General features: G+C 38.1%; 1 protein-coding gene and 1 non-coding gene across 2 annotated transcripts; both read left to right on the forward strand.

Annotated features, from left to right (window-relative positions):
* Window positions 1-755: 755 nt before the first annotated feature.
* ralbb (v-ral simian leukemia viral oncogene homolog Bb (ras related)) lies at window positions 756-7844 on the forward strand. The gene is made up of 5 exons (XM_036586523.1): window positions 756-880; window positions 1903-2067; window positions 3450-3658; window positions 4885-5062; window positions 6258-7844. The coding sequence occupies exons 2-5, from the start codon at window positions 1954-1956 to the stop codon at window positions 6372-6374; spliced, it is 618 nt and encodes a 205-aa protein (XP_036442416.1). The 5' UTR covers window positions 756-880; window positions 1903-1953; the 3' UTR covers window positions 6375-7844.
* A 2756-nt stretch (window positions 7845-10600) lies between these two features.
* Window positions 10601-10673, forward strand: trnar-ccg. The gene has a single exon. It is a non-coding gene; the product is annotated as a tRNA-Arg (tRNA).
* The last annotated feature ends 1296 nt before the right edge of the window (window positions 10674-11969 follow it).

Consider the following 11969-nt stretch of genomic DNA (forward strand, 5'->3'; position numbering starts at 1 on the left):
ATCCGAAGAACCATTTCAGCATGCAAAGAACCATTTAAAGGGTAACTTCACCCATTTTGCTCCATTCTAGAGAAAGCTGCCAAGTCAGAATTGTTGACAGTGGTGATGATAGGAACCAGACATCAACCTCTAAAAGCTCCCTCACAGAAAATTATTACATGAAATGGTTATGAATACGCTGCCTGATTTCTGAGACACTGTTTTAGGATAGACGTTGTTTTATATAAACGTCTTGTTAATCCATTTATTTCAATCCATTCATGATGGTGGGGTACACAAAGGGCGTTGTAAGGCAACACAGTCCCCAAAGAAAAAATATTGTTATAATTATTATAATAATTATGATATAATATAAATAATTATCGTTCTGTTGTTTTATCGTCATCAACATTACATATAAAACTCAGGGGACATATGTAGGTTCAATGGTGGGTTTGGATAGTAAATAAAATGACTATACTTGTAACCCCTGGTTCCTGTCACTACCACTGTAAAGAAACCTGTAAAGAGTCTGTAAGTTTCTCTACAATGAACCACTTCACATTAGACTACTCTTTACATCTCCGTGACTGAATTACACGGAAATTTTGAAAAATCGGTGGAGCTCCCCTTTTTCCCAGTGTATGTCATCACATAAAGATGGCCAAAAATCCTGCAGCGGGAAACGTCACATCACAAAGATCATTTCTAACAACCGCATTGTTACGGCAAGACACATCTTGCCTGTCTGTGACATCACATCCCCACTATTTGACTTTCCGGTGGGCGGGACTACAGAAGAGCAGCAGTTTGGGAGCAGGGAGTCGGCCCACTGTACAGTTACAGCCCAGTTTAACTGATTCTGTAGCTGGAAGTGTAGCCTGTTAAAGACCCGCTCACGGTGAGAAAACTTCGATGACTGTATTTCTGTGTTTCTGATTTCCCTTTTTATGCTTTGGCTAATTCTACTTAATCATGTGATCTTTTTAAACCGCCTAGTTCAGGCGTTACTTCTCTCTTTGTGGAAAACATTTGATTGACACTCTTGTAGTCCTGTGAGAGGGGAAATGCAGGAGGGCGGGCTGTTTGGAGGACGCGCTCAGCCAATCAGAAGCAGGCGAAGGCGGGTCTTCTGAGCACAATAAGGAAGGGGTGGTGTCTTTTTTTCTGAGAATAGCGAAAAGAAAACAAAGTAGTTTTAAAAATAATCCTGATATAAATGCAGGCAGTGCTGTCTCAGTTCCTTTGCTGTGGGAAGTTAATTCACGCTCGTTATCTTGTACCTTATTCTTTGAGAGTCTTTTAGCATAGTTTACTCGCTACATATTCGGTGAACGGCGATGAAATGTTCATTTTACATCGGTTATTAGTTTCACTTTTCGCTTTTAGTACTTCGCAGCGGTTTGTGTACTCCTACTGTATGGAACACAAAAACCTAACAAGTGTAGACATTTGGGCGAAAACAGACTAGAGTTAGACATGAACTATGGTTTAACTTCAGAAACCAAACCGTTAGTGGGAAATGAGGTTGACCAAGTGGCTGTTTAATGTAGTAGTAACAAACATATTAGCTGAAGCCCACTGGAATGTAACAGTCATTTTGTTTGAGCATAAAAGACATCTGTGCTGTATCTGTGGTTATATCTGATATTTGATCATGACAAAGTGCTAACCTCAGCACAGTGAAGCCAGTGAGTCATGTTACAGTAACTCAAACTGTTGATTAACACAAGCAAAAATACCCAGAGCTGGTGCCAGAGGAGCTGTCACTCTTTTCCAACCTTTCAACTTATCAGTCAGTTATGAAGACTTCCATATGCAAATGTAGGCATATTAGAGCGAGGAACCCTCTGTGCGTTTCTTTTTTGTGAACCCTCATTAATATGTGTACGTTTGACATATGCTTTATGTTGTTGGGTGCAGTCTTTCCAGGAGGAAGCAGGTTGAGCCGAACTGCACAGGAGCAGTACGGACATGGCAGCCAATAAGACTAAGGGTCAGAGCTCTCTGGCTCTGCACAAGGTCATCATGGTGGGCAGCGGAGGAGTGGGAAAATCAGCCCTCACACTGCAGTTCATGTATGACGAGGTGAGACTCACAGTGACTCAGCGTCTTTACAGAAGCAGAGAGGAGAATAGCACATGACAACTTTATTCATTCCATATAGGTTTTAAATGAAGGAAATTCCACTTTGTAGATCTCAGCCTTGTAATATACATTATAGTCTCACCCTCTTACTCAGGTGCAGACCAGCTGATATCTACTGCATGTTAAGTTGGCCACAACTCTTGGGGTTTGATTGGCTGTCTTCATTACAGTTACTCGCTCTGTGAGTCTTTTGGAGCAAGATGTAGTAACTGGATACAGAAATGCATGTAAAATTCACAGCATCACGTCTTTAGCTCAGTTTTGTTGTTTTACCTAATTTTCTCGCCAATTTAGTCTTTTTCCAGTTCCACCCACTAGCTAGGTTCTTCCCCAATCACACAAGGCTTCCAGGCCAGGAGGGTGAAGGCTAGTACATGCTTCCTCTGAGGCATGCGAAGCCAGCCACCACATCTTTTCAAACTAACTGCCAGAACTACCAACTATATTATGTTAGCCAACAGATGCCTGCATGGGCTGGCATTGCACCAATCCAATAAAGCAAGGACAGTTATGCTATCATGGGCTCTCAGCCACAGGTGGCGCTAGGAACCAAACTTGCGACATCTTGATGGTGTCAGCACTTATGTAACTCAGTTTAGAAAAACATCTTGCTACAGTGTTTCGTACACTTATGTTAAAGCTTCCTAAATGGTTCTTGGATGTATAATTGTAGGAGAAAAACTTTAATTAGTCTGGAACCTATACATTGGAGGTTCTTTAAACTTAAAAACTAGAGATGAGCAATAAGGCAAAAATATACTATTGCGATACTTAAAGAAATTTTCACGATCCACGATATGTATTTTTTTCAAACATCTGATCAGTTGGAACAGAAAAAGTAGTGTTACATTTTAAAAATACTACTAAAAACTGTGAATGCATTGATTTTTATTCAGTATTTGGCATACTGTCTTGCACTTAATCCAGTCGAATGGGACTGATTTTGCTCTTTTTATAATAAATTTTGCTCTATTTATGATGTCAGTGTTCTACAAGTATGAACAATATGCATAAAATGTTCTATTGTATTGTGACATAATTTATCATGATAACAATATATATTGTTATAATGCCCTAATGCCATATTAAAAACTTTAAAAACATAACAAAAACTTTTACATTTTAAAAAACGGTCCCTCACTCATTTCATTTACCCACACATTTGATGTACTAAAACAGTTCTTTAAAGAACCTTCCATTGAAAGGTTATTCAGGCAACCAAACGTGGTTCCTCTCTGCTGTTCCAAAGAATGTAAGTATGAAACTAGGCCTAGAGCGGTGATAAAATGTGAAAATCTTTGTCCCGTCTGTTTCTTCTCCAGTTTGTAGAGGACTATGAGCCCACAAAAGCAGACAGCTACAGGAAGAAGGTGGTTTTGGATGGAGATGAGGTCCAAATCGACATTCTGGACACAGCAGGGCAGGAGGACTATGCTGCCATCAGGGATAACTACTTTCGCAGTGGAGAGGGCTTTTTACTGGTGTTCTCCATCACAGAGCAAGAGTCTTTCAGCGCCACTTCAGAGTTCAGGCATGTGTCTTTGCCTGGAATGCATTTCGTAGAAAATATATACCCAGTGCATCACTCAGAAACGTACACAGAATAAAAAGCCTTCCTAGCTTTAAACCAACAACCTCACCCCCCATAAAAATCTTTTATCATAACTGGAATAGAAACACATTGTTGCTCTAAGGCTCAAATTTTAATTTGTCTATCTGCACATAATGCAGAACAAATAAATTGATCTATCCCACAAATGTGTTCTTCATAGCAGCTGTTGCTAGGTTAAGTAAGCTTTACAAAAGTTGGCAAAAATCCCATTCAACATAATAAGAATAATGATAAATGTCCAGTTTATCATGATAAATTATGTCACACTATGCATTTCTGAGCATTTCTGCATTTCTGAGTAGTTACAGAACTTATAAAGAGAGCATACTTAGTCCTATTTAACTGCGTTTACAGTAGCACAGTATATGAAATGGTGAGTAAAAATTATGGCGTTTATAGTTTTTAGTATTTTTCAAATGTGGCTCTATTAGGGCTTTTCTGTCTGTTTCAACCTAAAAAAAATAATATTATAACGCAAGTAATATGTCGTGAAAATACTGTGTTGTATTTTTGCCATTTTGCCCACCGCTAGTTTAAAATGCTATGATACCGAGCTGGACTGTGTTGTTGTTGCTAATCAAAACTAGGCATGTTTAAAATGGTTCACTGACAATGACAAATTGACCACAATGCTAATGTTATCTTGATACCACAACAATAAACCTGACTTTCTTATTTTTGTGAATTTTCAAAACAAAGATTTTTGAAGGTGATAAAAATGCTACAGTTTCAGAAACAATATGAAATAGTTCTCAGCAGTAAAAGCAGCTTTGATGAAAATCAGAGATTTCTGGACTGAATGGAACATTTGTTGAAAAGATCTTTTGCTCTGTTTGCTAAACTAGTGAATTTACAGTGGAAACACACTCCTGGTAGACACTTCCTTGGGTTGTGTTTGTTCCTCAGTCCTGAAGCTTTGACTCATCAAGTTGGTTAGATCAAAAACATGGTATCATAACCACAGAAAGCCGTACAAACAGGACGGCTTAGTGTCAAGACTGAACCAATACTTGCCCTGTCTTGTGCAGTTGACGTATAAAGTAGGTTGCAGACCTACAAAAACTGACCATAAAAATGCTGCCATTATATGTTGGGCTTGTGTGTGTGTGTGTGGGTGTATGTATGTGCGTGTGTGTGTGAGACAGAGAGCAGATTCTGCGTGTGAAGTCAGAGGAGGATAAGATTCCCCTGTTGCTGGTTGGGAACAAGTCTGATTTGGAGGACAGGAGGCAGGTGCCTGTGGCTGGAGCTCGGGAAAAGGCTGAGGAGTGGGGAGTTCAGTACGTGGAAACTTCGGCCAAAACACGCGCCAACGTCGATAAGGTACCATACTGTGACATCTCCATATAGTAACTGTGCTTCTACAGTACTCTTCAGAAGTTTGGAATCAGTTGTCATATTAATAAATATTACTTTTTTATATATGTATTAGTAGTATTGTGCAAAAGTCAGAGACCACCCAGCATTTATTTAACTTCCAGTCAAAACAGCCATTAAGTGCAAGTTATTCCTGTTATTTCTAAGAAATTTCTAAGACTAGATATGAGATAATCCACTTGCATTAGGAAGGAGGAAGTCAAAGGGAAATAAGTGAAAACAGGAATGCCCAAAACTGGAAATCCAAAAAATAAAATAGATATAGATAAAATAAGACTCCTAACAACTGTTTTGTTTTCCCCTGATGCTAAAAATTAATAACATATACTAAATGGCTATTTTGACTTTAAACTGACTTTTGCACGTACAGCACAATACTAACTTACTAACTTAAGATATTATGTTGATTTTAGTTGTTCTGTGCAATATTCTGATTATTCTGTGAACAAAATGACATAAAGGATAAACAATGTACTGTAATTATCGATTCACAATCATTTTAACAACTTGCATATGAAATATGTGACGTTCTGGATGTTAATTTTATTCTAACTTCATTCTTGATTTTATACAGCTTTCTCTAAAATTCCTGCATTTAAATTTATAATTTCGAACCAGTGAAGTTGCACAGTACTAACATATGAAAATCATTTTATATTATGTGCGCCCATATTGGTTATATCGTCACTGTCCAAAGAAAACCATGTATTCCCATTTTTGTCCATTTTTATTTTTCTGCATGATTTCAACACACCAGCTCCAAAATTACTTGAAATAAAACCTCTTTACATTAAGTATATGGCTTTTGCATAATACTACTAATGTAAAGGTCAGAGCGTTTTTGCTCTCTCCTGTAAACATACTATTTTGTTTTTCTTTGGACAGCGACAGTATATTATTCAAAAACATTAATTCCAAACTTTTGAATAGTACACTATGTATGTAGTATGCAGCAGCGGTTATTGTAGTAGTGCAAATGATTTATTATTCAGCACTTACTAAAATTTCAACATAAGATTTCAACAATTACTATAATCTGTAACTCTTCACATGTTAATAAGTGGTTTTCATCAGAGCTAATCTTGTTAAGTATAACCATGACATCATGATGTACCTGCTGAGATGTCAATGCTGTTTCCAGGTCTTCTTTGACTTAATGAGGGAGGTGCGAGCTAAAAAGATGGCCGAGAACAAAGACAAAAATGGGAAAAGTGGCAAGAAGAAGAAAAGCCTGAAAGAGCGCTGCACGCTACTCTGAGCCACTAGATGGAGCCTTTCTGATGGACACAGAAAACCTGAAAGCTGTGCTTCCACTGCTGTGGTTAGCTTCGCCAAACTCGGTCATACATGAAAACTGTGAACCGGCTGTGGATAGATGCCCTCTTTGCTGTATTCAGCATGGAACTCGCGTCTGTTAAACAGTTTAAGAATTTCTCAAGTGCTTTTGATACTTTATCCATGTTTTTTTTTTTCTGCCATCAAATGGGTGCCATCGTAGAAAACTAGCAGGGCAACTGTCATTGGGGCATTTGACCCAGAGGGGTTATATCCTAATGACTTGCATTCCACTATCAGGTTTAGAAATGGATGACAGCTTCCAGTGCTGGCATGTACACATATACACATGAGAAAATACTCCTTATGCTGCGATGACTGTCCTTCAGTACTTTGTAGTTTGTCAGCAGTGCATTAATATGTACCACCACTGTGGTTTTTATTTCATATTTTGTATGAGCTCTCTGTTTTTGGAGTCCATACCACCATTAAGATAAATCTTACATTTTCTATAAATGAGCCATACATAGTTTAGCAATGAGCCATATTATGTTAAAGGTGTTTTGATTAGACAGTGATCTTGATGAGTGCTACAGAACCTTTAGAGAAACAATCAGAGGCTTCAGACTATGTCCAAAAGTTTACAGACACCTGTCTTCTGAGATCAAGGGTATTAATAGGGAGATTCCCCTGTTTGCTGCAGTGACTGCCTCTATTCTTCTGGGATGGCTTTACACTTGGTGTGGGAACATTTGCTGTGAGGATTTGATTGCATTCAGCCACAAGAGCATTAGTGAGGTCATGTACTGATGTTTGATGATTAGTTCTGGATCACAAATGTCACTCCAACTCACCCCAGAGATACAGGATGGAGCTGATGCAGTACCACTGCTCCACAGCCCAGTTGAGCTGGCAGTAGTTTATACAAGGTAATACTAGGTATGTGTGCTCAATAGAGCACCGGTATCGGCAAAGGGCTCACATTACGTTAGCTGAATATACTAATTAGACAGGCTGTCTGGATGCTTTTGGACATACTGTGTCTCAGTCTCATAGCACAAACATCAAGTTGTTGTGGTAGAAAGAGCAGCACTGAACACACTCTTAACACTAGGATTCTATCTGGAGTGCTGGCTGGGGGGAGGGAGGGGCTTCTCAATTATCTTGATGACAAAAATATCAAGGATGTCCAGTATATTAAGAATTTACACACATTCCAATTAGATGATGTTGAATGAAGTTATCCAGCTAACTGAGAACGTCTGTTTTGGTGTGAACCTGCCCAATCCTGTAGTAGTGTTTTCACAGATGTCACTATGCAAGTCCACCAAATGTACTGCTTTTAGTATAAACCACGAGTCATAAAATTGTGGTAACCATATTTTTGTAATGAAACCACTTTTTGTATGAATACCTGTTGATGACAGACCAAATAAAGTGTATCTATACTTAAGGTCAAAGTCTGCGATGTGTACAGCCATTTAGTTCAGTTTAGATGTACATTTTTTGAAGGTATTTTCATTTAGAAGGTTTAAGTTCTCAGAACAGCTATTACGGGCAAAGTACTCTGGTCCAGCTCTCTCTCCTTTAGACTCGATCTCAACAAGTCGTAGTCTTAGACATAACACAGGTGGTTGTGTCTACAGCTCAAGGGTAAAAAAACAAGCAATTCAAAACGGTCATCTTCCGAGTATATCAGCCCTAACTATTTACTTAGGAATTAGGAACTATTTACTTAGGGCATTAAATGTCTACTCGGTTTCATTTGGCTTTAGAGCAAATCAAAGGATTAGATCATTGGTTGCTTAATTGTTCAAAAGTCTCAGTACCCTGAACTGTTTTAGATCAGGTCAGACATATTTATGCTTGATAGTTCTGACTTGAGCTCTTGTTCCTTGAAAGAAGGCTGTTATAAATCAAAGGCATCTACTACAACATGAACTGCAAGAAGCCTCCAGTGCACATTTAACACTGTGAAAGACTTTGTCCTGCTTGTGCACAAGCTTAACCAACAAAAACACCAGGTGAAGAAAACTATAGTACTGAATACTTGATAGAACTGCAGCACAACGTCTTAGTACACAAAGCATCTATAAGCAAAGGGGTAAAGCTTTTTTAGTGGTACTTTTCTCTTTTGGATACATTTTTCATTTAAACTAAGTATGAAAGTAGGAAACTCAATAGTAAGAATAGTAGTGGGCGGTATGGGCATAAATAAATACAGTATGATTAAGATTACTGACATATTCAGTATGTATCACAGTATAGTGTTTTTTATGTATATATTTTTCCTGAAACAATATTGGATGCTTAAGTAAACCTCATTTGTAGATTAACAATGATGTATTATTCTGGATGTTCCTTTACTTTTAATAAGAACCGTGTTTAACGACTGAAGTAAACCTAAAATATTTTTATTGGGCAAAATAGTAAAAACAGAAATGAACAATATATAGACAGACATCAATACTGCTTTCTAACCCTAACAAGATAAAGGCGAGTTCATGTAAAGCCCACAGCGGCTTCTCTGAACGGTACGATGCCAGATTCAGCTTTTTTTGTGCCAGCTTTTTGTTGATGCACCAGAATGTCACCACTGCACTATTTAAGGTGAGTAAGAAGCCAAATCAGCCTTGTAAAAACAGTCATATATGCGTCTCTTACACTTGAGCTTTAGTCTACAAGCAGTCGACGCTGCTGGCATAGTTCACACTATGAGTTCACACTATGAGCCGTTCACACTATGAGTAGCTGAGAAGCTGTCTAGAATCGCAGCTTGTAGGCAGAGACAACGGCATCACCTAAAGCAGCTGGCTGAGTGAGGAGCGCTGAAGAAGCCAGCTAGTCTCCATGCTAGGCTAATGGCTAACAGCTAACCCCAAGAGACTGGCTTTTCCTCTGATGTCTGCTTCTTTGACAATAGACTGAACTAACTTACCTCAGGCTGAAGCTTACCACACAAGAAGTGAGGGAATCACCATGTTTTGCACTGTTTATACGTCGCCTTATCTGCATTTATTTGTATACCGCTATAACGGTAATGACAAAACTGAGCCCTTTAAAAAAGAATTCTAACTGCTATGTTTCAGATGCTGTCTGCAATGTGACATAATGAAATTAAACACAAAAAAGGATATAGTAACTAAATGTTAGTGATGATAATGTAACCAAGTAAAAAGCAGATTCCTTAATCAACTAATATATCCAAGTAGAAATAAAAGTATTATCTTTTGAAACTACTTAGAAGTACAAATTCGTTTATATGTTACTTAAACATGTATAACCGAGTAGACAGAATTAGTCACTACCCACTTTGGGTTTCACAAATTTTACGCATGTATTCTATACAAATACTTCTCCAGCAGGGATTCCATTAATTTACTGTATAGAGCACTTCATGGCGCACGCACTGCAAGATCCTAACATGAAATAAAGTTTTACCTAGGTAGTTAGGCTTAATGGGCCTCATTTAGCAATTTCTTCCTAAGTTTTTTCTTAACTTTGTTCTTGAGAAAGGTTCTAAGAAAAAGTCTACGTCAGATTCATGACGTGTTCTTAAACCCCAGAACTGTTTGCACCTTTGTGCTCCTGAGTGTGTGTAGATTCTGTTCTTACCTAAGAACAAGTCCCAAGTAAGAAAACACTGAATGTCAGGATCTTGTGAACTGAACTGTGTAAGTGGGTTTTAAGAAGAAATTTCTTCTTAAGAACGGTTGGTGAATGAGGCATAATGTTTACAGACAGGGCTGTAACCTGTATCAGAATTTTAGTGAGGTCCATATTGCAGAAATGTGACCTAATTCACACAGTGCATAAACCACACTGCCAAACATGTTAACAACACTATGTGCTAATTTCTGATTTCCTGTTTTTCATCACATCAATTTTGTTTTTTTTGTTTTTTTTTACCTCTAATGTTTATGTACATTAACATGAGTTTTTTGATTTATTCTATTTAGTTAATTATTTAACCATTTATTTGCCTGTTTATTTCAGCTGAAAATACATGTTGAGGCCTATACATTAAATCAGTTGTGCTTATTTTTTTATTGTCCAAGTAATCAAGTTATCTCATTTAAACAGCAGAATTATACAGTACTCTTAGTGAGCTAGCAGTAGCGTTACTGCTTGTACAAAACCACCCACCAAATGTGCATTCACATGCTGATTTAGCTGGCCATGTTGAGAGCAGTCTACATCATCTTTCGTGGCCCAGTGGCCTAATGGATAAGGCATCAGCCTCCGGAGCTGGGGATTGTGGGTTCGAGTCCCATCTGGGTCGTTACATTTCCAAAACAACGAAATGTTATTTGGCAAGTAAAAGAAAAACTGGCTGTTTATGTTGTAATAATAAGATAAATCTGCAAAATGCTGTAGCCTCTGTTACTGACTGGGCAGGACAACTGTGCACAGAGGCTCTTGGGCCACACTCTGATGATCCACCAATTCATGTAGCATTTCACTTTACACCTAAAAGAACAGGCAAACATTACAGATAGTTTTATTCCAATCAGACAACATGCAGACCAAAAAAGAACAATGAACAACATATTCCATTGTTTACAGTGACTTTTTGTTACCTGTATTGGAGTCTTCACAATGTCCTTCATGATGGACTGAACGACTAAAGTGGGACCACAAAGACACAGAAATACCAGGACCAGAAAGTTCCATTAAGATTGCCTGTAGAGAAGGAAAAAGAAGAAAGGCAAGAGGGAGAGTGAGAGAGAAAAAGAGAGAGAGAGGGGGAGAGAGAGTGCGAGCGAAAGAGAGACTATAATAGAGACTTTAATAATAAAAATATATCTAATATCGACTATACAATTGTGTACTATTTAATAACAAGGCTAAAATGACCCACTGTATATTTTTACCTTATGTTGCCTGAAAGGGACACATCGGCCCAAAACTATCATTTACTATGTTATTTGTCATGTTATGTAATATTACATAACCATCAAGAACCCCTCCTCACCTCCCACCCAGGTAATAAATGAATGCAGGGATGTAGAAGCTAAAAAATACAAACTTGGTATTCAGTTTTTTTGCAGTAATGTCAGCTATCTAGCTTCCTTTGGCCTATGCCAGTTAGCAGAAAGGGGGAAAACTCCCTCTAATAACTATTGGGGCACAGTTGAAACATGCAAGTAGACATGTTTACAACAGATATAACAATGGCTATATTTTTCATTTTGGCTGGAGTGCAGCTTTAATAACCAAATATTAAGAAAATTAATAGAAAATATGGCAAGAGTATACACTGAGTACATTTAAGCACACTATACACTAAGTTGCCAGTTTATTAACATATAAACACACTTGGAAGTAGATACAGAATTACAAAGTATATCATGTCTGTTGCTGAATAATTTATCAGCTGCCCTGCTTCCCCATCAATCAGTGGAAAGGAACCACTATAGGACCACCTCTGACCAGATATTATTCAGGGAGTGGACCATTATGAGCAAAGCAGAGCCACTGACATGGCAGTGTGTGTTGTGAAAGGTAATACTTTAAATGTAGAGGGCAGAGGGTCCTCAGGGTTGAAGATGAGTCAGAGGATGTGTAACACAAATTA

Source organism: Colossoma macropomum, unplaced genomic scaffold (assembly GCF_904425465.1).
Source record: "Colossoma macropomum unplaced genomic scaffold, Colossoma_macropomum, whole genome shotgun sequence".
NCBI classification, from domain to species: domain Eukaryota; kingdom Metazoa; phylum Chordata; class Actinopteri; order Characiformes; family Serrasalmidae; genus Colossoma; species Colossoma macropomum.